Source organism: Eretmochelys imbricata, chromosome 1 (genome assembly GCF_965152235.1).
Source record: "Eretmochelys imbricata isolate rEreImb1 chromosome 1, rEreImb1.hap1, whole genome shotgun sequence".
Lineage (NCBI taxonomy): Eukaryota > Metazoa > Chordata > Testudines > Cheloniidae > Eretmochelys > Eretmochelys imbricata.
This window is the reverse complement of record NC_135572.1, coordinates 274200252-274227778: the sequence shown is the minus strand read 5'-3', so window position 1 is coordinate 274227778 and position 27527 is coordinate 274200252. Positions and strand designations below refer to the sequence as shown.

Below are 27527 nucleotides of genomic sequence, written 5' to 3'. Positions count from 1 at the left end.
TAGTCTGTGGACACCCTGAGTCTGCGGACCATAGGTTGAAAACTACTGCTCTAAAACCTATTATTACAAAAAGCATTGTATAAGAGCTAGGTATTATTCTTATTATTCAACGGAAGCAGAATCAGTCTGCAGTTCTTTTTGCCACTCTAGAGAGTCATGCTTGAATATACCATGTTAATTGAATTTCAGTTGTTTCAACTCAGCTTTCACAGAAAATACTTGCTGCTAATTTTGTGTACACTAATACTTATGGACAACAAGAAAATTCTTTAAACATGTGGTCTCAATTTTCCCCCTCTTTTTAAACAACGCAATGGTGACACCTAATTGTGCTTACACACAGAAGAGACGGTATTTAACCCTAACCCTCTTTCTTAGAGTAGTGCATATTTTTAGCTCAGTGCACTTTTGTAGCACAACCTAAACTAGTAATGTATTAGTGCCCAATCCTGATTTTCCCAGTCACACAAGTAGACCCATTAAATAATTGCATTTAAGATACATATTTTGAGAGTAACTGTATATAAAGTAATCGGTGTCTACAATTACCTATCTCATACTTCAAATTGCACTAAAGCTGAGTTTAGGTTATTCAGATAGAATCACAGCGTTAGAAGAAACTGCAAGGGTCATCTAGTCTAACCCCCTGCCAAGATGCAGGATTTGTTGTGTCTAAACCATCCAAGACAGATGGCTATCCAGCCTCCCTTTGAAAACCTCCTGTGAAGGAGCTTCCACAACTTCTCTAGGCCCGTCTGTTCCATTGTCCTACTGTTCTTACAGTTTGGAAGTTTTTCCTGAGATTTAATCTAAATCTGCTATGCTCTAGTTTGAACCCATTGCCTCTTGTCCTGGCCTCTGTGGCAAGAGATAACAACTTTTCTCTGTCTTTTTTATGTAGCCTTTCAAGTATTTGAAGACCACTATCATGTCACCCCTTAATCTCCTTAAGCTTGATATGCTTGATTTTTACTCCTTTGAAAATGAGCAAGAGTCGAAAATGGGAAAGAGAGAATATATTGCATTTACACCTGATAAAATTATTTGATTTATGGAAATATATTTTAAAAAATCTGTCTGGTTCTAGACAGTGTGACAATATTTTAAAAAGACACCATTTAATACAACAAAAATATAACTCCAGCAGTTAACTCAGCCCCCACGTAAATCAGCCATTAGGAAGGAAAAAGGTGACAGAGAAGTTAAAGGAGTAATGCAAATTTGCACATGCATCCAGATGTAATTTGAACTGTTGTGACTAGAAATTGAGTAAAACATTTTTAAAGCTTGGGTGCCTAAATCTTAGCACCTAAGTAAAAGTGGCCTGATTTTCAGAGGTGCAGAGCACCTGCAGATCCCATTAATTTTAATTGGAGTTTCTATGAATTCAATTTGGAAGCATGCTCTAAGGAAACTGGGTAGTGAAGAAAGGAGAGAGGATGCAGTGACTCTCATCTGCCCCCAATGTACATATGTAGGAGGTGGCTAAATTGCTGATGCCTGTGCTCCTGCATAATAAGAGGGGGTCTTGCTGTTTAATGGGTACTCAGGAGATACATACATCCTGTGTGACTTTGGCCATGTCAGTCAATTTCTCTGTGCCTCAGTTCCCCATCTGTGAAATGGGGATAAATGTATCAATATTTGGGAGATGTCAGATACTATGGTGTTGGAGGCCGTATAAGTACCTGGACAAATAGGGGCCCATATATGTAAGTAGTGGAAGGATAAAATGTTGGGCTAACCATTGTTCCAGTGTCAAAATGCCAATTAAAGTTAATGGACTGTTAAATGTTTGGATACTAGTGAACAGTAAGTGTTGGAAGATAAAAATAATTTGTCCATCAAATCAAATGTCTCATATTTTTCTATGAACTCTGCCTCTTTTTGGTGGTCTGGTCCACATTCCTCTCACATAATGTTTATAGGTCTCAGAGAGCTCAATTTGGTCAGACTGTAATATTAAGCAAGTGATATGATTTAAACATCTCAACTTAAACTCTTAGGAAAATGTAAAATGCATGGTCATACGCAACCCTCAGTCAGAACTAGTCCCGAATAGATACTGTGATCTGATTTGTTGCAATGGTTTGTGGGCATCCATCTCACTAATCAAAAATGAAAGTGTCTATGATCAATCTCCAAAGTTATAAACAGACATATGCAAGGACACCAACCAACTAGCCTATGATCTCATGTATTTTTCATCCATCCATCAGGGTGTCCATTAGTTCATTTGGTTTCCTCATTGCTTAGATCCAGACAACTTATTCTAATTTACAACTAGTTGTACTGGTCTAATTGTCAGGATATAAATCCTCCTCTGTCTGGGAGTCAGTTTAATTGCAAATGAATCTTTACATTGTCAGATTTTCTATGTTATCAATGTCTCTACCACACTTCCACAGCACTGCACCAAACTTTTACTGCAAGTTTGTACATCCAAAAGGATACAACAACCCTTTGTTTGACACATTACAATAAAATAAAAAATATAATCACAATAATGACTGGATATGTTTGAGCTTGATTCTATCTCTACAAGTGACTATTAGCCAAGTCTTGGGACTGAACCTATGTATGTCCCATTAAATGTTATATGGTTGATGCTCTATTATTATAATAATAATATGACAGGAATTTTGCTTGCTGTGTGCACAAATACTCTAAAAATAGAAACAGGTTTGGTAAGAAAAGCAAGAGCAATTTTTCAAATACTGATTTTAAATGCTATATTTTAAAATAATTGTAACAACTCCTATGTGAACTGACAAACTACTGGAAAAGAATAATTCAGATGGTGAAGTTTATAGGTAAAGAGGTTATTTCTTGAGTCCGTGCACAGAAAATTGTGAGAGTAAATCTTCTTAATTGTAATGCTAGTTAAGTGCCTATCTTCCCTGCACAGTGAGGGGAGAATAAACCCAAGGATATAATTTCTATGAATCTAATGAATGATTTAGCATGAAATCCTTTTATCTAAAAAATACCTTACTTACCAGAATGTTAATTTAATTAGTAAAATTTTGCTGCTGAGAGTTGCCTAAATATAATATATTTGTTCTCAGATATGGTATGATATTTCTAACATTAATTATATCATGATATTCCCTTTCTTGTTCTAAACATTTAGTAAGACTTGTACTACTACATCATATATAATAGGAGTGCAGTGGCTGTTGCTTAGGTAACAAGATGAATAAATGCAGGTCAGAATGTGCTTTCGGAAAAACAAAAGCAGAAATATGGTACAGAATGAAGAACAGACATGTCTAACTGATTTTTCATTGCATTAAAACAATAATGTTGTTCAAAAGCAGACAGCCAACCGATTTTAGCCAAGTCTACAACTGAATAAATAAGTTTACATAAAGTAGATGAATATGTAAACAATTTTGATTAAAATAAACAATTTTCTGATATTTTAGAAAAATGTAACACTCCACATTTAAGGTTAATAGATATCTCATTTTTCCTATTACCCTAACAGACCTTTATTCTCCAATTTTAATATCTACATTCCAGGTTTAATTTTCCTCTATAATTTTGGATAGAAAGGAAAGTATTTTAGTGACAATAAACATTTTTTGAATTATGCCAGGAGAAACCTGTTACATTATGTAATGATGATGTTTGCAAAATAATAACATATAAACCAGCAAATTATGATTTTATGATCACTTTTTTGCTGCAATAGAATATTTGATATATTGTGGCCCAAACTACAGCATATCAAATTATTGTAAATACTGAAAAGTTATTATATCATTCTTGTTTCATTACAACATTATTTCACAGCAATATGTTTAATTATTTAATTCAATGTAGGGTTCTAATCTCTTATTCATACATGCACCGAACTCCAAATAACATCACTGGAAATTGTATGTTTTAACTGTAATATATATTCAAGAAGAAATTAAATTAGAAAAGAACTAGTAGACTAAGCTGACCAGAATGCTGTGGTTACCGTACAAACACCTATGCCATAACTTAACTCACATGGCACCTGAAAAAGTTTGGTTTGGGTATTTACTAAAAGAACTTCATGCTGAAATAGATACAGTTACATAATTATGTCAATGAGCAATTTAGGACTTGCCCACTGAAGTCAATGACAGTGTTCAAATTGATGCCAATGGACTTTGGATCAGGCTCCTACAGCTTTAGTAAATGTTTGGAAAGCAATCCAAGTCAATTTCTGTAGCTCCTACCTGCTCACTGTTTACTAGTGGTAGGTGCACCTCTACACATTTGTTATGCCATCTATGACCCCTGGTGAACATTTTCCCTTTTGTAATCTTTTTATGATTTATGCTCATCTGCTTTCGTAATTCTAAAGCTACAGAATATGTAAGATACTAGTGGTTGCAAGTTTCGCTACAATGAAATCCATTTAAGAACTTTTATTGGATGGATGAAGCCTACAAATTACATTTGTGTTTTTATTTTATTTTTTACTTGGGTCTAATTTTTCTGCTTTTAAAATCAAGAATATTTAAAAGAGGAGCAAAAACTGCTAAGATTTTTGTTGATATAAGCAAAAGAACACACAGCAGCCATGTAGAGGCAGGAAGAAAAATCAAAAATACATATGGAAATAAAAATAGATGGGTGTTTCACAATTTTCCTATCAGTAACCCATAGGTGTACTTAGTATTGGTAAAAAAGAAAAATGGGAAAAATATGACTGATGTACAAATATGCCTTTGTAATCATAACATATTCATGCCAAAGTCCACTTGTACATCTTACATACTGTATGTAAGCTGTTCGTTAATTTAGTAGCTCTAGAGCTATCCAAGGATCAAAATATTTACAGAGAAAAATACCTTAATTAGGGACAAAGAATAATGTATGGAGATCTGGTACTGTACAACAAGTATGGTGAGTACTTTTACCACAAATAAAAATGATAAACATTGGAAGAGGTATATTCATGGTTATGTAGCAATTTTATAGGTTACCTTCCTGCCTTAGCCATATTAATTTCAAGTGGAAAGATTGTATACATGAGGTTTGTCATCCATACCACATGTGTATACCCTAAATTCTAAGGTATCTGAAATAATTTGGTCCTTTTGTTCATCTCAGTGAAATATTTATAGTTAAGCTAAAGTTTTTGGTATCCATTTAAAGGAATACTGTTGCTTTCCCGTTCAAACAAGTGAATCCCATAAACTGATTACCTAAAAAACCCCAAACAACCCCACTTTACTAAGACATCCAGAATTAGTTAGAGTTGGCACAATTTGTTCAATAATTATCCATAATTAAAATACATCTTCCTGTAACAATGGCATGTGATGCTATTTAATTAACTTGGTTCTAATGTTTAAATAAAAGTAATATCATGTGATGTGCTACAGATAGGGGTGTGGCCAAACCTTTACATACGGGGGAATTGCCCCCTCCCAATGATGGTGTACAAAGTATTATGCATTTCTACTTTTTTTAAAACCTGGAGATTGATATGGGGGTGGGAGAGAACCTTAACCCCCAACTTCTCCTTGGCCATGTCCCTGGCTATAGATATTATTTCATAACATGCATATTTTGGAAGTTTATCCTGAGAACACCTTACATATTGATTCAGCTGTATGCAGGAAACTGAAACACTACCAGATTTCAGTGCAAAGCAGAATAGTTCTAAGCTATTTAAGATCACATAAGAAACACAGAGATACAGACAATAAAAAAAAACAACAACAGCTACAGTGCCTATACACAGCAATACAGAGAAGGATTCTTACCATAAATTGCACATTGTCAAATCCATTAGCCAGCAAGTGGTTCTCATACTGAGGTAGCCCAATATTTTCCAACCATTGTCCCACTGTCTGGACAGGGCATCTGGGTCCTGTAAGGGGGTGAAGAGGGAGGCGTTTAAGCAACGAGTAGCCATCCACTGGATAGTAGCGGTAGTCCTGGGCTGAGAGGTGGCATTGCCACATCATGTTCCTGGAAAAGTTGCTATCAAAGGAGCCCGCCAGCTTGACAGATTAATGATTTCAGCAAGGAAGAAAGTCAGAAGTAAAACATAGTTTACAGGGCAGTCTATAGAGTAAGATCTGATCCTAGCTCAACATTTCTTAGTTATTAATCTTTACTATAGACCATAACGTCATACAGTGAAAAAAAAAAGACATATCAAGCTGTCAGCTAAGCTGTTTGCCGTTATATGTGATTGTTGGAATACTCCACAATGAGCAATGCACTGCCAGCAGCAAGAATTCTTTTTATCAAGTACTCCTACACTCATCAGTATGCAGCTCCATGCTTCTTGCTCCCCCTCGCTCGCTCCCCTTCATTACCCAGCCTAGGCTACACCTCGCATTTTCAATAATAGCCATCAGATAAGGCAGATTTTTTTTGTCTGCAAGCTGTAAGCTTGCTGCTGCTGCTTCCTCCTACACACTCATCCAAGTGTCAATCTTGAATGATGAGAGCAGTCAAAACAAATGCAGAAAATAGAAAGATTCAAAGCAAACTAAAGCTCTTAAATCTGAATCGAATCTTCATACCAGTTACGCATTACCGACCTGTTTGTTGTAGATTTTTTACGTTTCAAAAGACATCAGGAAATGCAAAGCATTAACCATAGTCTATAGCATGGTTTACTACATGTTCTCTTTTAAATACATCATAAATACTGGTCTGTAGATCAACTTACATTATTCCGAAAATAATCATTCCTTTTCTTTAATGAACCAACAACAAATGAATACATTTTAGAATGTTTTTCCTGTAACCCTCCACAGGACATAAACTGTGCAACAACCTTTTAGTCAAAATAATTAGTTTACTATCTCCAGGATTTTCAACCGTAAAATATTATTAGACACAACAAAACCTTCATTCTAGCCTATTTATGATTCAACATGAAAAGGTTACCATTTCAAATTAACAGTTAAAGGGATATTTTTAGCAAAGTAAAATGGAAAGTACAGATCCTTTCTCAAAAAATCAATGTTGAATGATAACAGATATAAGTCTCAATGAAAGGCAAAGAGGTTGTGTATTCTCTCTTAATATACAAGGGAAAAGTCAAAGACACAAATGATAAATTGGACGCTCAAGAACTACATAATTCAAGTGCTTAGACTTTGGCTTTCCTCCTTTCATAGAACTTTGACCTAACCAGATGCATTATTTAAATCCAATAATTTTTGCCAGTGGGCTAGCTTTCTATTACTTTGGATGACCGTGTTAGGTTTTGTTATAAATTACTTTTACTAAACCTAATATTAAACCAAAATGTTTTCATGGCATACACACACATAAACAAAATCAATGCAAATAGTTTGAATTTAAACATTCCCCTGCAACATTTGCAAACTAAATGTTGCAGCACTTTGCTTATGTATGAGAATCAGAAAGTACGATGAACTAAAGCTCCAACTCAGCATCCAGTGAAGTCAATGGGAAGACTCCCATTGATTACAAAGGACACCCTCAAACTTCCAGTCCTGAGACAGATATACTGGTGCTAACATCTATGTTCATACAGAGTTGCATTGAAAACAATGGTTCACCTTACTTCCTCTGGCTTTGCACATGGATAACTTTATTGACTCCAAAGATGTTACGGCTGATTCACAACGGTGTAAGTCAGAACAGAGTCAGGAACAGGGGCAATATGCACAGGCATAAGCATTTGAACCAATGCATTAATTTGCCAGATCATGACCAAATCTAATTTCATCATCCAAGCTTAATTAAATGCTAAAGTAAGCTATGCCATGTGTATTAAAAAATTGGTTAGATTTTAACATCTCTGAATTTTAATGGTTAAAGGTGTTGTTAGTTACACAATCCAATAAAAAGTGTGTTTAAACCAATGACTTTTCATTTGACAAGTTTCACTCCTGGACCCATTCAAATTTTCAAGGTACGATATCTCATGCCCTTCCAGAGCTACAAACACAACAGAAAATCCCCTTTCTCTCCATGATATACAGCATTTGCATCTAGCAATAATGATGTCAGACTGATTTATTCTGAACTAGTTTACTCAGAGAAATTTCTTCTTATTTCTTTCTCTAAGATCTCTTTAGCTGGACTCCTGGCAGTAATGCTGCTGGGAGAAACACAAAAATAGTACAAACAACAATTTTTATAATTCTTAATAGAAGTCCTGATATTACTGTGAATGTATTTCTCAAAATATATGATAGTAATTGCACTATTGGGCAGGACTAAACTTGATTATTTTAATTTTTGCTGTATTTGTATAGAAATTGCTGGCAAAAATATTTTTTTTTGTCTGTCTTACTTTTTGTGGAAGAAGCAAAACAATAAAATTTAGTTTTTATATTTTGCACACATGTAGTTCTAGTTATGACCTAGGAAACATAAATAAAGGCCTTTGGAGTTCAAGTTATTTAAAGAAATTGTTGTCATTATCCACATGGCCATTATGCAACATTGATACCAATTTTGCAGTGGAAGGTGTACATTAGTGTACTACTTGTGCTCAGGGCACTGCACAAAGGAACCATAGAGAGACTCACACAGACAGTCCATGTCCATTGTGTGTGCTGCCTGGAGTGCTAGAGAGATCTACAGTGGTGCAGGTAGATTTTACAGCTTGTCTCTGGGGTTGCTGCTTTATCTTACACCCTTCAATTACTGACTTCTGGACATTTGCAAGTCCATAGTTTAGGTTTACTGGGACTTTCTCACTGAGCAGACCCTCTTTTTCACTAGCCATGCCTCATTTTCCCATTACCTGCCTTCTCCTTCTTCTGTAACAGAAGCTATTGCCTTGACTACATTAGAAAAGTTGATCAGTTTAACTAAACAGATTTTAAAACTGGCCTAGTTACACTGGTGCAAATCCCTAATCTAGACACACTTAACCCTTGCTCATATCAATTTAAACTAAATTGGTAATTTAATAACACAAACTAAATTGATATAAGTGAGGGTTTAACTGGTTTCAATGTGTCTTCATTAGGGGTTTGCACTACTTTAACTAAATCAATTTTTAAATCAATGTCCTTGAACCAGGGGACTCTCTTAGTATAGATAAAACCTATGACTCATTTTGCAGTACTGCAGAATGTCAAATCAGTGCATCTTTGCCACATCCATCTGTTTCCTGACTATCTTGCACCTCATGACTAATTTACATTGCTCGATATGTTCCTGATCCTGCAACCAGCCCTGTCCAGGTACAGGGTCCACCAAGAGACTTAACTGCTGGACTGAGGTCATCACAGAATTTTGCACTATGTCTTCCTCCTGAAAACTTGTGGAAATATCTCTGGCCCAGATCTATAAAGGGGCTTAAGCATTTAAGTGCCTACTAAATCAATGGAACAACATGGTAATCCACAAAGCCTGAGTTAGGTGCCTAGGTTTCCTATACAATGAATTGGGAGAGATGGGAACCTACGAATAGGATCCACAAAAGGTAGCATGCTAGGCAGGGAACCACCTACATTAGCAAATGGGAGAGGCCAACGAGAGGTGCGTACACTGAGCCCCACCCCATCACAGATATAGGTGCCTAAGTCCAGGCTGCAGGCAGGAGCCTATCTCTGCTAGTGATCCACACCAGGAAGCCCTCTCCTGGAGCCCGGTGGCTTAGGCACTTAAGTCATTTCTTGTGAAGAGTTAGGCGCCTGCCTCATTCTACACAAATCAGATGAAGGAGGTGGTGCTGGTCATGCCCACCTAATAATTATTAGCTGAGTGGTTAGAGCACTCACCTGGGTTATGGAAGACCAGGGTTCAATTCCCCCTTCTGGTTGATGGGTAGAAAGAATCTGAACAGGCACCACTCAGGAGAGCACCCTAACCACTGAACTATGGGATATTCTGACATGGGATTCACTCAATCTGCCCTGTTCCATTAAGAAGTCCATTAATAAGACTAATTAAAAAGTCATTGGAACAGGAGGACTGGACCTTGAGTCTCCCACCTCCCAGGTGGATGCCTGGTGGAACCACTGGACTGTAGAGTCACGCTCTTGTTCTGGCTCAATTACTTTTTAGTTATTTAATCCAAAGTGGAAGAGCTTTAACAGGAGAGACTGTGGGAGCCCCACGTCAGAATATCCCAAAGCTCAGTGGTTAGAGCACTCTCCTGAGATGTAAAACACCCCTATTCAATTTTTTTCTCCCTACCAAGCAGAGAGGATAATTGAACCTAGATCTCCCACATCCCAGGTGAGGGCTCTAACCGCTGGGCTAAAATGTATAAAGTGGGTAGTGGCGGCTGCTGCTCCTTCTGCAGTTGCCAGATTTTAAACAGAGCCAATCTAGTAGGGGTGATCAGAAGATGCTTAGCAGATTAGGCCACATGGGAGAGAGAGGTGCTCCTCCACCCATCTTCCCCCTGTTTGTGGACTCCTCTGGGGCTTAGGTAGGAGATATGTGGCCAGATCCCTGGAGGGAGGCTGTGGCATGCATGCTTGGAGGCAGAAACATAGGTACCTAGGTAACTTTTATAGCAAAAATTTAGTTGCTGAGCAGGGGTGAAAGTAAAATTGAACTCTTACCAGTACGGGGCCACTCTGGACCCCCTGGAAGGGGCGCGGCTGGAGTCAGCATCCCCCAGCCAGCCCATCTGCGTTGCCTGGCCCGTGCTGCCTGGGGCTACCGCGGCAGTGGCGGCCGGAGCCCTGAGCCCTTTTAAATCGCGGCCCCAGGGCAGCTACTTCTTTTGCCATCCCCGTTGGTGGCCGGGGGGGGAAGGGGCAATGACATTAAAGCGCTGCCGCGGCAGCGCTTTAACATCGCTGCCCGTTTTGTGCCCCCCATCGGCAGCCCTGTTGGGTCATTGCCACCCCTTTTATGCCCCCACCATCGGCGGCCCTACTGGAAGGGACCTGGCAGGGCTGCCGATGGGGGGCGCAAAAGAGGCAGCGATGTTAAAGCTGCCACAGCAGTGCTTTAAGCAGGGTCCTTAAAGTGCCACGGCAGCGCTTTACAGTCAGCGGTACGGGCTGATACTGGCGGCTACTTTTTACCGGTATGCCGTACTGGCCCGTACCGCCTTACTTTCACCCCTGTTGCTGAGTGAGTTTAGATGCCTACATGCTTACGCAGCAGGTGAGTGGGAGTTCTGTGGATTGGAGTGGTGCCTAAAACTGGGACTTTGGTGCCTAAGTCTAGGATTTAGGTGCCCTAGACTTTGTGGATCTGGGGCTCTCTCTCTAGTTTGCTGGAATGGGGCTCTGGTAAAGGTTGTGCCTGAAGGCGTTAAGAGGTGACAACAGCCACTGTACATAAAATGCTTCCCTTACAGCCATGCAGATATCCAGATAGAATTAATACTGATCTTAGCAGCACTGAGTAATATTCTATGCCCTTACCCCTTCTTGAGGAGGGGAATATAGTACACATATGGGCAGAAAATCCAATGACAACACAACTCCTAAGAGGGGAGAGTAGTAGGCCACATGAGGGTAACATATGGCCCAATATAGAGTAATTAACTAGTTTTCATTACATTTTGCTTACAGGGAGCTTTCTGTGTACAACCAATATACACTGACATTCAGAGAAATGGCATTAGTCCTAAATTTCCAGTATTTTTGTTGGTAGTATATATTTATTAAAATGTATATTAATTTTTTGCATCATACAGATTAATTACCACTTTTCTAAATTTAAAAAGCAATAGCTGATTAAACATTTCACAATATAAAGAACCCAAAATAGAAAAATCAATTCAATTGTTAAAAAATGACAATTACTTTTCTGTACTGTAACTGTTATTCTTTGAGAGGTCGGTGCAGATGTGTATTTCACTCAGGTGTGTACGCAATGAGCATATCAAAGCCAGAGAACTTTGTCTAGCTATACCCACAGCGGTGGTGCTTATGCCCTGGGGCCCTTAGCCGTTCCCCTAGATATTTAAGGGCAGTGCTGAAACACTTCAGTTCCTTTGTACTGAACATCAAGAATTGAGACACTGATGCGGTGAAGGGAGGGTGGATTGTGGAATAGATGTCTGCACCCACATCTTGAAGAACAATAGTTATCGTGCAGGTGCATAATCATCTCTTCTTTGTGTGGTTGCAGATGTATACTCCACTCAGGTGACTCACAGGCAGTATCAGAAGGAGGTGGAACTCAGAGTCTACTTAAAGATTGATTACAAGACTCGAACTCATAAAAACTAGTAGGGCCCGAATGAACTCAATTTTTTTGAGTTGGTATTAACATCAACTTCCCGTTGTCCGAGCTCAGGCCCAGATGATTGAAAAGGCATAATGTGAACTGAATGTGTAAAAGGACTTTTTTTTTTTGACTTGCCCCTCACTAAACAATCGTCTAGGTACAGGAAGACGTGAATTCCTCTCTTCCTGAAATACGTAGTCACTGCCACCGTTGGTAAAAACTCAAGGAGCCCAGGAGAGGCCAAAGGGAAGCACAGTGTACTGATAATATTGACTTGTCAGGACAAATCTTAGAAATTTACTGTGACTTGGGAAGAATTGCTACATGGAAGTAAGCATCCTGCAGATCCAGGGCAGCAAGCTAGTTATTGTTACTTAATTGAGGAAGAATCATCGCTAGAGTGACCATATGGAATCTCACATATTTGATGTATTTGTTGAGTCTGCGAAGAAACTGAGAATAGGTCTCATTTTCCCTTAGATTTGGGAACCAGGAATAGACTTTCTTCCCTCAGTGCTGCAGAGGGATCTCCTTGACAGCTCCGGAAGCACACAGGGTCTGGACCTGCTGAAGGATAAATGGCTTGTGAGAAGAAAAGGAGTAATTGTGGCACCTTAGAGACTAACAAATTTATTTGAGCAAAGCTTTAATGAGCTACAGCTTTACATGAGCTTCATTGGATGCCGATGAAGTGAGCTGTAGCTCACGAAAGCTTATGCTCAAATAATTTGTTAGTCTCTAAGGTGCCACAAGTACTCCTTTTCTTTTTGCGAATACAGACTAACACGGCTGCTACTCTGAAACCTGGCTTGTGAGAGGGATCCCTGAAGAGAGATGGGGTAAGAGGGATGAGAAGGGGAGATTGGATGGCATAACTTGATCTCACGGTGCTTAGGACCCATTTGTCCATGGTTACTGAGTCCCAAGCACTGGAAAAGCAAGACAGCCTGTCCTGGAACTGAGACAGGGATGGAGAGGTCACAACTGGACTGCTGTCCTGGACATGCAAGTCAAAATGGCTGCTTCTTTAGCACTGGAGAAGGGTGAAATGGTTGGTTGAAATTGGGCCCAGAAGCTCTCCTCCTTTGTGACCTATGAGCCTTCCTGGAAAAAGAAGGAGGGTGCGGGGCAATGCAGGCTCCTATGGGAGAGAGACTCATATATGAGAGGATCAATCTGGACCATCACAGTAGGAATGACCTCAGCCTGTGCTTGTAATAGAGGTAAAACTCAGGAAGAGAAACGGCAGCCAAAATTAGCAACATAGCCCTGGACTGCATTGAAAAATGGGATCTTCCAGACTGGGAAACATCTCAGTGATTCCAAGGGGACTGCTGGGCATAGGGATAAGGCATTGGTGGCCAGGAGGGACTAAGCCTGGGACCCCTGTTTTTAATTCACGAAAGATGCCAATCTTGTACCGATGGTGATCAGAGGATGGTTTTCAGGACTTCTGAGAATGGAAAGGAGAAAGATGTCTACGAACTCTAACTTGATGAGCCCTGGAAGTTGCCTGATGGCAGTAGAGGAGTTGCTCCTAATGCGGCAAGCAAGCAATCAACCTCATCTCAAAATCAGTAAGGAGATGGCATCAGTACCAAGGATGAAGGAGCAGTTGGTGTCTTCAGTACTCAAAGAGGCATCACAGTTCCACTGGGTACTGGTGCAAATGACAGTCCCAGAGCAGAAGTTAGTAATGAACCCAAAGATGAGGTGTGCCACAAAGACATCATCAGTACCAAAGACGGCATCTACACTGATGGGCCCCTTGGTACCGAAAAGGATGCTGACCACAATTCTGAATCTGAGTCTTAGGTGGAATCGAATATGGTGCTGACAAAGACAACTATGTGACCAAACCAGACAGTGCCAAGGGTCCATCACAAGAAGCAGGAGCAGCCCTGGCTTCCAAATGCTTCTGAATTATTGGGGAAGCAGGAACTAACCAATTAGTACAACTAGACCTAAGAGTACTACTAAAGCCCCAGCAAAAACTGAGATAAGCAGCAAAGGTAAACTACCATACTGAATGCTCCAAATTTAGTTGCAGGTGGTGAGAAGAAACTGAGGGGGATTGGAGTGGCACCACCCTTAAGTAGCCAGGGAAGGGGCTAAGGGCCACAGGGAGGGAGCACTGCCTCTACAGGTACTGCTAGACAAAGGTCTCTAGCTTCAGTGCCCTGGGCATGTGCACATCTGATGGGAATATACATCTGCAACCACACAAAAAATGAATAAATGATCCCGATAAATAAAGTCACTCTCAAGGCTAATCTGACATTCCTTCATAGTCTTAATCATGGGAACTCTGAACTCTGGAGAGGGTGACCAAGTTAGACTTAATTGTGTTTTGTTCTCTTTCTAATGTAAGGGAGAAATGCCATCTTTATATGGCTAAACTAACCCTGGACAAATCTATTCTCCAACTCACATTTAGTGAGTTAAAAAAAAATCACCAATGGTGACTGCTGTACATATAAACACAGTCTTAGGAGTGGTGAGGTCCTCTCTTCTAGAGACCTTCCAGGGTTAATAAAAATCAATGTTTTTTAAAAACAAATATTTAAAAAATTGGATTAAAAAATTAAATTAAATACAGGGTTTTTTTTTAAATAAACCCATTAAAATTAAATTTGAAATCAGGCATTTATATAGGTTATCAGATTTGTTATAATCTATACAATAATTTAAACTAAACACAAAAAATAGTATTAAGCAGTACATGTTTGCTGTCAAGTTTTAAAGAAAGTCCAACCACTAAACTGGTGGAAGTCATGGGCTAAGCACCTGGAACCAGAGTTAGTTGAAGTGTTAAACCAGCTGTCAAGGTTCCTTCCCCACTCTGAACTCTAGGGTACAGATGTGGGGACCTGCATGAAAGACCCCATATGCTTATTTTTACCAGCTTAGGTTAAAAACTTCCCCAAAGTACAAACTTTGCCTTGGCCTTGAACCATATGCTGCCACCACCAAGCGTGTTAAACAAGAACAGAGAAAGAGCCCACTTGGAGATGTCTTCTCCCAAAATAACCCCCCAAGCCCTACATCCCCTTTCCTGGGGAAGGCTTGATAAAAATCCTCACCAATTTGTACAGGTGAACATAGACCCAAACACTTGGTTTTGCCTCTGGCCAGGAGGGATTTTATAGCACTGTACAGAGAAAGGTGGTTACCCATCTCTTAGCACAGGGTCAGACATGAGTGTCGCTTTAAGATGGTTAAAGGCCTTCTGACACTCTTCAGTCCACTGAACTGCATTTGGCTGTTTCTTTTTGGTTAGGTCTGTCAGTGGGGCAGTGATTTGGCTGTATTGTGGTACAAATCGCCTGTAATAACCGGCCAAATCTAAGAAGGATTAGACCTGTTTCTTTGACTTTGGGACAGGCCACTTTTGGATAGCATCCACTTTGGTCTGTAGGGGGTTGATAGTTCCTTGACCCACCTGGTGTCCAAGGTAAGTCACTCTGTTTAGGCCTATTTGACACTTCTTAGCCTTTGACACTTCCTGCCTCCCTTATGCGCTCGAAGACTTTTTGTAGATGTTCCAGGTGTTCTGCCCAGGAATCCGAAAATATGGCCACATCATCAAGGTAGGCGACTGTATTTTCTCCCAGTCCCGCTAGGAGACTATCTACAAGTTTTCGGAAGGTGGCGGGTGCATTCCACAGCCTGAAAGGGAGCACATTAAATTCATACAGTCCGATGTGTGTGGTGAAGGCTGACCTTTCCTTGGTGGATTCATCTAGTGGTACCTGCCAGTACCCAAGGCAGGCCCTTTCGAAGTTTTCTAAGAAGGCCTCGGTATCATCGCCTGCCTTGTAGGTGGGGAAATTTCTGGGACGTGAAGTGGTACCTGGAGAAGGATTGCTAGGGTTTGTTGGTATATTCTGCTGAGCCGTTGCCATCTCTATCTCCAGTGCATGCTTCCTCTCTTTTTCCCTTGCCTCCATAGCTCTCCTGTGGGCAGCCTCCTGAGCTTTTTCTGCCTCCATAGCTCTCTTGTGGACAGCCTCCTGGGCCTTTTCTGCCTCTTTCTCTGCCTCCATATCTCTCTGGTGTTCCTTTTCTTTCTCTTTTGCTTCCAGTATGGTTAACTCCAGTTTGTGTTGTGCCTTGGTTTGGGTCATCCTAGCCTCTCTGTTTTTAACTAACTTTACTAGCTTGTAAAATTTTGCTGTGCTGTAACGTGATACCTATGTTCTCTGAGAGCTATTCTCAGCCTACAGAAAAATCCTTTTTTAAAAAAACATAACACCTCTGTTTCCAGGCAAATAGCTAGAAAATCCTCTAACTACTCTCAACTTGAAAAACAAAACAAAACAACCTCTTCAGGTCTGTGAAAAACTTGTGAATTTCCCTGCAGGAGGTTAACTACCCTGCCTTTAGGTAGAGAAAACTCCAGCTGAAAAAAGAAAAATACCTTTGTAAAAAACTAACATCTCTGTCTCCAGGCAATTAGACAGAAAACCCTCTAGCTGCTCTCACCTTAAAAAAAAACAACCTCTTCAGGTCTGTGCTTTTGGTTCAAAATGATCTCTGGTTCAAAATGATCCCACCGCTCTGCCACCATGTCAAGGTTCCTTCCCCACTCTGAACTCTAGGGTACAGATGTGGGGACCTGCATGAAATACCCCATATGCTTATATTTACCAGTTTAGGTTAAAAACTTCCCAAGGTACAAATTTTGCCTTGGCCTTGAATAGTATGCGGCCACCACCAAGAGTGTTAAACAAAGAACAGGGAAAGAGCCCACTTGGAGATGTCTTCCCCCAAAATATCCCCCCAAGCCGTACACCCCCTTTTCCTGGGGAAGGCTTGATAAAAATCCTCACCAATTTGTACAGGTGAACATAGACCCAAACCCTTGGATCTTAAGAACAATGAAAAATCAATCAGGTTCTTAAAAGAAGAATTTTAATTAAAGAAAAGGTAAAAGAAAAATCAGGATGGTAAATACCTTACAGGGTAATCAGATTCAAAACAGATAATCCTTCTAGGCAAAACTTTAAGTAATAAAAAGACACAAAAACAGGAATATACATTCCATTCAGCACAGCTTATATTACTAGCCATTAAACAAAAGGAAATCTAACGCATTTCTAGCTAGATTACTTACTAACTAACAGAAGTTCTGAGACTGCATTCCTGATCTGTTCCCATCAAAAGCATCACACAGACAGACGAACCCTTGTCCCCCCCCGTCCCCGTCCCTCCCCCCCGATTTGAAAGTATCTTGTCTCCTCATTGGTCATTTTGGTCAGGTGCCAGCGAGGTTATCTTAGCTTCTTAACCCTTTACAGGTGAAAGGGTTTTGCCTCTGGCCAGGAGGGATTTTATAGCACTGTATACAGAAAGGTGGTTACCCTTCCTTTTATTTTTATGACACCAAGTTTTGATAGCAGTAGGCTCTTCTGCAGATGCAAAGAGAATATTTTCTTCATTTCAGTTTATTCACCTAGTTCAGTTCAATAATTAGCTCTTTCAAAGCTAAGAAACCAACTGGAAGTTGAAAAAGCAGGAAATTGGGCCTACAAATTTACCCTAATTGTGAGTGAAACAGTAAAGAGTGAGTGAAAGTTTATAAAATGTTGCAATGACTTGTAAAAACAAATGTTTATGGGAAAAGGTGTAAAAGGAAGACAGAAAGACTGAATTAGTCCAAACAAAAAGCCAATTGATATAACTCTCAAGAACTGTGTTAAGCTCATGCCTGGTAAACAAGTGAAGTATGGGACTGGAAATCAATGAACCAAAATTGGTGTGTTGGAAATTAGGCCTAATTGGCAGACAAAATAATAAGGGGAGGCTATTCGACCCATCACTCCCTTTTGGGATACTTAATAGAAAAGACCTTTGGGAACAAATGTTAGCAGAAGAGGAAGCTGTCTGAAAACAATGGCTAGCTGGGAGATGGGTGAACAGGAAAAGTACGAGCTTCACCATCATGGTTCCCATCCCCACTGTCTTCTTGGACCCCGAGAATCCAAGGCATCACTGCTGGACCTTCATCATTATAATCTTCAGAGATGTCCTGACTAGACCAGGTGAGAGAGAAAGAGAGACGAACCCACATGGCATCACCATTGCCACTGCTACCTTTACTTGCTTTGGCTAAATCCCAACCACCACCTGGGATATGAGACTCTGTTACCATCCCCCTCCCTCCCATATATCTTTTTGCTTCCCTCACTTTATTTCTTCTTTTTTCTATCCCTCTCTTTTTGCCATCTGATTAAATTAGAGTCTGGCTTTGCTGACCAACACTGCTGTAAGCCTGTGATCAGAGAGACAACTCAGGGTATTCCTATACTGCAATTAAAAATCCTTGGCTGGCCTGTGACCACTGACTCGGGCTCAGAGGGCTCAGGCGAAGGGGCTGTTTAAATGTGGTGAAGACGTTCGGGCGCAGGCTGGACCCTGAGAAGTGAGAGCATCCCAGAACTTGGCCTGCAGCCTGAACCTGAACATCTACACTACAATGTAACAGCCCCGTAGCCGGAGCCCTGCAAGCCTGAGTCAGCTGGCATGGGCCAACCATGGATTTATAATTGCAGCATTGACATACTCTGCAAGATGACCTAAATAGCCCAATGCTGATATGTATTTACCCGGTCTCAGAGCACCTAATAAGATGAAGTGCCATGCCCATATTTTTCTAGCAGGGATGTTGCAAATGAGAGTGAACGCCAGAGACAGAAGCTGCATTTTCTATCTTTGCTATTTCCTTCTTGCATCTTTTGTGTTTATTGTCTTGTTTTGTCTTCTAGAAAAAAAGGGATCAGACTTTAACAGTAGCAGCAATAATTTCAGCTCCAGCAAAGCCCAGCCCAGCCCAACTTTTTCTCTTTTTCTCAAAAAGGACAGTTATGTACCATCCACAAGATTGTCAAAGAGGGAAGGTTCCTTCTAAAAATGCTCTCCAGCTACAAGGAGGGAAACAAAACAAAATGTTAAATGAAAGTCTTACTTAATTACATTTCAAATGCTTTAACTGTATTTCCTTCTTTTCCGTATCTTTAATAAAAGGTTAAAATGATTGTTAGTGTGGCAGGCTGAGGTTTCTGTATACCAAACATTCTTTAAAACTATTTAACGATGGACAGTGACTGGGTCATGTTAAAACCTTTTACCCTTTGGGCCCTGTCATAAATATAAAGGGAAGGGGTAACCACCTTTCTGTATACAGTGCTATAAAATCCCTCCTGGCCAGAGGCAAAACCCTTTCACCTGTAAAGGGTTAAGAAGCTAAGACAACCTCGCTGGCACCTGACCCAAAGGACCAATAAGGGAACAAGATACTTTCAAATCTGGGGGGGGTGGGGGAAAGGCTTTTGTTTGTGTTCTTTGTTTACGTGTTTGTTCTCTCTTGGGACTGAGAGAGGCCAGACAGAAATCCATCTTCTCCAACCCATCCTAATCCAAGTCTCCAATATTGCAACCAGTATAGGTAAGCCAGGCAAGACGGATTAGTTTATCTTTTGTTTTATGTGAATTTTTCCTGTGTTAAGAGGCAGGTTTATTCCTGTTTTCTGTAACTTTAAGGTTTTGCCCAGAGGGGGATCCTCTGTGTTTTGAATCTGAATACCCTGTGAAGTATGCTCACCCGCAGCCAGACTAAGCAAGCTTCCACACCTATCCCTGTTCTTGACCTTCCACCAGGGCCCCGTCTGTGTTACCAGAGACCCAGATAGAGGTGGTGGAACTGGATCCCCTGCCAACAACTGCAACGGCCGTAGTGGATCCAGTCCCAGAGACCCAGCCAAAGCCAGTTTCCGAACTGAAACTGGCGAAGCAACCAGCACCAGAACCATTGCCAGCACTGAGTCCAGCGCTTGCAACCCCATCTACAGCTCCAACACCAGAGGGCACCACCGAGCCTGCACTGGCAGCAGCAGCAGATGACCCTACACAAAGGGCTCAGCCAGAGCCCGAAATACCCCATAGTGCACCAGTGGAGAGTGGTTCACCATCAACTGAAACAGCCCCATCACCTGCATCACTTCCAGAGGGACCAAGCCCAGGTCCACAATCCATTGAGAAACTGATGTCTCCAGCATCAAGGGAACAGTTCCACGCTGAACAGGAAGCAGATGAAAGCCTCCAGAGAGCTTGGACAGAGGCACGGAGCAACCCACCGCCTCTCAACTCTTCTAATCGATCCAGGTTCGTTGTAGAAAGAGGACTTTTATACAAGGAAACTCTTTCTGGTGGGCACCACGAAAACTGGCATCCTCAGAGACAGTTGGTAGTTCCAGCTAAGTACCGGGAAAAGCTCTTGAGCTTAGCCCACAATCATCCTAGTGGCCATGCTGGGATGAACAGGACCAAAGACCGTTTGGGGAGGTCATTCCACTGGGAGGGAATGGGCAAGGATGTTTCTGCCTATGTCCGATCTTGTGAGGTATGCCAAAGAGTGGGAAAACCCCAAGACCAGGTCAAAGCCCCTCTACAGCCACTCCCCATCACTGAAGTTCCATTTCAGCGAGTAGATGTGGATATTCTGGGTCCTTTTCCGAAAAAGACACCCAGAGGAAAGCAGTACATACTGACTTTCATGGATTTTGCCACCCGATGGCCGGAAGCAGTAGCTCTAAGCAACACCAAGGCTAAAAGTGTGTACCAGACACTAACAGACATTTTTGCCAGGGTAGGTTGGCCCTCCGACATCCTTACAGATGCAGGAACTAATTTCCTGGCAGGAACTATGGAAAGCCTTTGGGAAGCTCATAGGGTAAATCACTTGGTTGCCACCCCTTACCACCATCAAACAAATGGCATGGTGGAGAAGTTTAATGGAACTTTGGGGGCCATGATATGTAAATTTGTAAATGAGCACTCCAATGATTGGGACCTAGTGTTGCAGCAGTTGCTCTTTATCTACAGAGCTGTACCACATCCCAGTTTAGGGTTTTCACCATTTGAACTTGTATATGGCTGTGAGGTTAAGGGGCCATTACAGTTGGTGAAGCAGCAATGGGAGGGGTTTACTCAAGGAACTAACATTCTGAACTTTGTAACCAACTTACAAACCACCCTCCGAACGTCTTTAGCCCTTGCTAAAGAAAACTTACAAGATGCTCCAAAAGAGCAAAAAGCCTGGTATGATAAACAAGCCAGAGAGCGGTCCTTCAGAGTAGGGGACCAGGTCATGGTCTTAAAGGTGCTCCAGGCCCATAAAATGGAAGCGTCATGGGAAGGGCCATTCACGGTCCAAGAGTGCCTGGGAGCTGTGAATTATCTCATAGCATTTCCCACCTCCAACCAAAAGCCTAAAGTGTACCATATTAATTCTCTAAAGCCCTTTTATTTGAGAGAATTAAAGGTTTGTCAATTTACAGCCCAGGGAGGAGATGATGCTGAGTGGCCTGAAGGTGTCTACTACGAACGGAAAAGTGATGGTGGTGTGGAAGAGGTGAACCTCTCAATGACCTTTGGACGTATGCAACGACAGCAGATAAGGAGCTGTGCACTAGCTACGCGCCGACGTTCTCAGCCACCCCAGGACTGACTGAATGGTCATACCACTCCATTGACACACGTAATGCTCACCCAATTAAAGCCCAACCTTACCGGGTGTCTCCTCAAGCTAAAACTGCTATAGAATGGGAGATCCAGGATCTGCTACAGATGGATATAATCCAACCCTCTGGCAGTGCATGGGCATCTCCAGTGGTTCTAGTTCCCAAACCAGATTGGGAGATACGTTTTTGCATGGACTACAGTAAGTTAAATGCTGTAACGCACCCAGACAACTATCCAATGCCATGCACAGATGAACTATTAGAGAAACTGGGACGGGCCCAGTTCATCTCTACCTTGGACTTAACCAAGGGGTACTGGCAGGTACCGCTAGATGAATCCGCCAAGGAAAGATCAGCTTTCATCACACATGTTGGGCTGAATGAATTTAATGTGCTCCCTTTCGGGCTGCGGAATGCACCCGCCACCCTCCAAAAACTTGTAGATGGTCTCCTAGCGGGACTGGGAGAATATGCAGTCGCCTACCTTGACGATGTGGCCATATTTTCGGATTCCTGGGCAGAACACCTGGAACATCTACAAAAAGTCTTCAAGCGCATAAGGGAGGCAGGAAGTGTCAAAGGCTAAGAAGTGTCAAATAGGCCTAAACAGAGTGACTTACCTTGGACACCAGGTGGGTCAAGGAACTATCAACCCCCTACAGACCAAAGTGGATGCTATCCAAAAGTGGCCTGTCCCAAAGTCAAAGAAACAGGTCCAATCCTTCTTAGGTTTGGCCGGTTATTACAGGCGATTTGTACTGCAATACAGCCAAATCACTGCCCCACTGACAGACCTAACCAAAAAGAAACAGCCAAATGCAGTTCAGTGGACTGAAGAGTGTCAGAAGGCCTTTAACCATCTTAAAGTGACACTCATGTCTGACCCTGTGCTAAGGGCCCCAGACTTTGACAAACCATTCCTAGTAACCAGAGATGCGTCCGAGTGTGGTGTGGGAGCAGTTTTAATGCAGGAAGGACCAAATCCTGAGTTCCATCCTGTCATGTTTCTCAGCAAGAAGCTGTCTGAGAGGGAAAGCCACTGATCAATCAGTGAAAAGGAATGTTACGCCATTGTCTACACTCTGGAAAAGCTACGCCCATACATTTGTGGACAGCATTTCCACCCGCAAACCAACCGTGCTGCGCTACAATGGCTTCATACCGCCAAGGGAAATAACAAAAAACTTATTCGGTGGAGTTTAGCTCTCCAAGATTTTGGTTTCGACATACAACACATTTCAGGAGCTTATAACAAAGTGGCTGATGCACTCTCCCGTGAAAGTTTCCCAGAATCAACTGGTCCAAATCGTCCTTAAGATGTGGGAAATATTGTTAGTCTTTACACAGTTAGTAGTATATTTAGAGATGCATGTGTCTTATTAACTCTGTTTTATTCTAGAGCTCCAGGAAGAAATCACAGCCAGTGTTTCACCCTATCTGTGATTTGGGGGGCATGTCATAAATATAAAGGGAAGGGTAACCACCTTTCTGTATACAGTGCTATAAAATCCCTCCTGGCCAGAGGCAACATCCTGTTACCTGTAAAGGGTTAAGAAGCTCAGCTAACCTGGCTGGCATCTGACCCAAAGGACCAATAAGGGAACAAGATACTTTCAAATCTGGGTGGGGAGGGTGGCGGGAAAGGCTTTTGTTTGTGCTCTTTGTTTACGTGTTTGTTCTCTCTTGGGACTGAGAGAGGCCAGACAGAAATCCATCTTCTCCAGCCCATCCTAATCCAAGTCTCCAATATTGCAACCAGTATAGGTAAGCCAGGCAAGGTGGATTAGTTTATCTTTTGTTTTATGTAAATTTTCCCTGAGTTAAGAGGGAGGTTTATTCCTGTTTTCTGTAACTTTAAGGTTTTGCCCAGAGGGGGATCCTCTGTGTTTTGAATCTGAATACCCTGTAAAGTATTTTCCATCCTGATTTTACAGAGGTGATTCTTTTACCTTTTCTTTAATTAAAATTCTTCTTTTAAGAACCTGATTGATTTTTCATTGTTCTTACGATCCAAGGGTTTGGGTCTGTGTTCACCTGTACAAATTGGTGAGGATTATTATCAAGCCTTCCCCAGGAAACGGGGTGTAGGGCTTGGGGGGATATTTTGGGGAAAGACGTCTCCAAGTGGGCTCTTTCCCTGTTCTTTGTGTAAAGCACTTGGTGGTGGCAGCATACTATTCAAGCCCAAGGCAAAGTTTGTACCTTGGGGAAGCTTTTAACCTAAGCTGGTAAGAATAAGCTTAGGGGGTCTTTCATGCGGGTCCCCACAACTGTACCCTAGGGTTCAGATTGGGGAAGGAACCCTGACAGGCCCATATATTCCATTGCGATTAATACAGCACATCTTCCAAAGTATGAATAAAAACTAGGTGTAAGAGGATGAGATCTACTAGTTCTAAAATCCTGAAGCCACATGGTAACCAGAAACACTCAATTCAATTCACTAACTACAGATATTTCTTTTGTTTAATAAAATCAGTTTTTAATGAAAAACTTGTTTTGATGAGGAAAATGTTTATGTATCCAGCACGTTTAAGGCAGTTTATTTAATTTAAAAAACTAAAATGCAGTTTTTGTGCATTTTTAATTGAATTTGAATTACCAGCCAAATAGAGCTAGGTATCTTAAATAAGAAATGCATCATTCATCATTTTCTAACATAATTAAAAAATAAGAATCTGAATAAATATCAGTTAAGCTATATAATTGCTTAAATAAATGTGTACAGATATAGTGTATCATCCTGGTTAGCAAAAAGAAGCACCAAATATAGTGTAAAGATTATAGTTAGTACTAATTCAATACATTTTAATGGTTACCAGCCAGTAAGAACCAATCTTTCTTTAGGAAAATAATTAAATAATTAAAAAGCACAAATGCAAAACAATTAAAATCAATGATTTAAATCAATCCATCCTGGGACTTTCTGACCTCCACAGGATGAAGAAATGAGGAACTCCAACTCTCCTTTTTCTTGCAACCCTACATGCATGAGTTGTTAGGATAATTAATCTTTTGGCTAGGAACTAGTTGGATGATTTGTCAAAGTTTGACTGAACTGTACTTTTTTTGAGTTGGCTTTTTTTGTATATATGAACTGCTTTTGTTCAAATATCACTTATCCAAACAACAACTCATCTGAAACTGTTCTTTATCATGTCAATATATATTTGTGACATACATAAACCATTACCAGAAGATTTCGATTGTAAAATCAAACTGTCAAAGGTTAGGAAATGCCAGTTTTAGACTTGTGAGTGCAACGTTAATGCAGCCCCCTTCCTTGACGAAGGTCCTACGGAAAAATAGTATGTAATCCTGCAATATAGGTCAAAATGCATACATACAAAAGGGGTGAATTAAGCATACTTGGCAGATTATCTGATATTTTCCTAACTTTCAAGCACTCGATTTTGCAACCTAAATAATATTATTTCAAATGTAGTTTTTTGTTTGTCATTTCTGAGAGAGAGAGTGTTTTAAGGACAAAGGTAAAATCAAATTCTGTTACCATCGTTCTAACAACAATTTCATCACGCTTCATCAATGGGTTTGAACTCTGTCAGCACTGCTACTTCTTGAGGACACTAGCTGACAGTGGGAAGAAGGCTTTTATCCCAGTGTAGTAGGATGGGCTGCTGGCACCATGTGTTGGGTCCAGAGAGGTTACAGCGGAAGTGCAGCTCAGCTCTTTCCCCCTTAAACTGGGATTTGGTGGAGGTCATGCCCCATGTTGTTCCCCCAGGGGTTTGAGGCATGGGACACTAGGGTCATGTCTTAATGGAGCCCTAGGTGTAACTTAAAATTCTTCCCCTAAAATTCTTTCTAATAGAAATCCCTGCAGAAGGGCAGCAGCAGCATAACCACCTGCCAACCTTGTGAGAAATCTTCCTTGGGGCACAGGAGGTATAATTTACTCCTTCATGCTCCAGCTTCAGTGAAAGTGAACCATAGTCTTTTCAGAGGAAGAAAGAGATTGTTTCTCAGAAAGTGCTGTGGTGAGGCAGCAATTAAAGCAATACTGAGAATGTTTTTCCTACTGCTTGCATGAGATTCTCAGGAAGTACTTAGGGATAACAGTAACAGTATGCCCACCACCTATGAGTAATTATTGTCATTGCTTCGAACTACTTTTTTTTTTAAATCCTTCAAATTTAGCATGACAATCTGATTCAAAATGTATTATTTAATTCAGTAAAGCATTTTGAGATACTGTTTTTAGGAAAAGAACATTTTATACTATAGTGTATGGCAGCATAAAACATTATAATTAAAACACATTTTTAAAAGCAGGTATTTGTGTGGCTCTGTCCTCAGGAACACTTGTCTTGCAAAGTAGTAGAAGTGGACCATAAAGGAATTTTTGAACAAAATACTCAAAAAAGAATTAAGAGCACCCTTCCTGCACAGGAATGTCTGAAGCAGTGGACCATGTAGACTGAACTGAGGATTGGGCCATAAAAAATCTGATGAGGTTCAACAAGGACAAGTGCAGAGTCCTACAATTAGGAAGGAAAAATCCCACGCACCACTACAGGCTGGGGGCTGACTGGCTAAGCAGCAGTTCTAAAGAAAATGACCTGGGGATTACAGTGGAGAAGAAGCTGGATATGAGTCAGCAGTGTGCACTTGTTGCAAAGAAGACCAATGGCATATTGGGCTGTATTCGTAGGATCATTGCCAGCAGAGCAAGGGAAGTGATTACTGTCCTCTATTTGGCACTGTTGAGGCCACACCTGGAGTATTGTGTCCAGTTTTGGTCCCCCCACTACAGAAGGGATGTGGACAAATTGGAGAGAGTCCAGCGGAAGGCAAAGAAAATGATTACGGGCCTGGGCCACATGACTTACGAGGAGAGGCTGAGGGAACTGGGGTTATTTTGTCTGCAGAAGAGAAGAGTGAGGGGGGATTTGATAGGCTGTTGTCAGTTGTGGCAGATGACAGAACAAGAAGCAATGGTCTCAAGTTGCAGTGGGGGAGGTCTACGTTGGATATTAGGAAATATTATTTCATTAGGAGGGTGGTGAAGCACTGGAATGGGTTACCTAGGGAGATGGTGGAATCTCTATCCTTAGAGGTTTTTAATGCCCGGCTTGACAAAGCCATGGCTGGGATGATTTACTTGGTGTTGGTCCTGCTTTGAGCAGGGGATTGGACTAGTTGACCTCCTGAGGTCTCTTCCAACCCTAATATTCTATGAAAGTTTGCAAGGCCGTAAAATAAATGGTAGCCTTAACATTCAGGAACTTGAGAGCTGCTTACATTTCTAATAAGGTCCAGTGGCACTGGCAGAAAGACCTGTATGACACTGTAGCCAACTTCATGTCTAGAGGTGTTGAATCTTAAATCCATACAAGATGGAATGTTTAGATTTTTTTTTTAATGTTATGTCATTTTGGAAGGACACCTTCCTTTTGTCTTATTTTCAGTACCCCTCCTCTTTCTCTTCTTTCAAATGGAATTTTATGCTTCCCTCACTTCTTTCAGCTATCTCTCCTCATTTGTTTTTACTTCTACCTTCTCAAGTTAACAGCTTTTATCACTGGCTCCTTTCCTGCCATGCCCTAGATTTTTGGTGTCTCATTGCTCACAATATCTACCACATCTATATGTGCCATCTTCCTTTTTCTCTCATCTCCTTTCTTATGCCTTTTTTAGAATTGAGGGGAAAAGGAGTGAGTGAGGTCGTTTTTTAAAGAAAATCGCGCTCGCTACGTCAAGGCAGCTAATCCACTTCTGAGTTTGTCTAGACTAGGAAAGATAGTCAAGCTTTGGTTGGGTTTTGCTAACGTGTTTGAGCTAATCCCAATTTAACCTCACCTTTTTCATAGTGTAGATGCAGGTTATCACATTTAACCTTGATTTAGTTGG

General features: G+C 41.1%; 1 protein-coding gene across 16 annotated transcripts in view; it reads right to left on the bottom strand.

Annotated features, from left to right (window-relative positions):
- Positions 1-27527, bottom strand: part of ANKS1B (ankyrin repeat and sterile alpha motif domain containing 1B) — a 754695-nt gene that overhangs the window by 305073 nt on the left and 422095 nt on the right. For 10 of the 16 annotated variants that reach the window (XM_077807673.1, XM_077807672.1, XM_077807674.1 and 7 more), the window contains exon 1: positions 5754-5957. In XM_077807673.1, the coding sequence (XP_077663799.1) occupies positions 5754-5957 (204 nt within the window). Of the gene's footprint in view, positions 1-5753; positions 5958-27527 lie in introns of those variants that run through there. The other 6 variants (XM_077807668.1, XM_077807665.1, XM_077807666.1 and 3 more) reach the window with 1 other exon arrangement.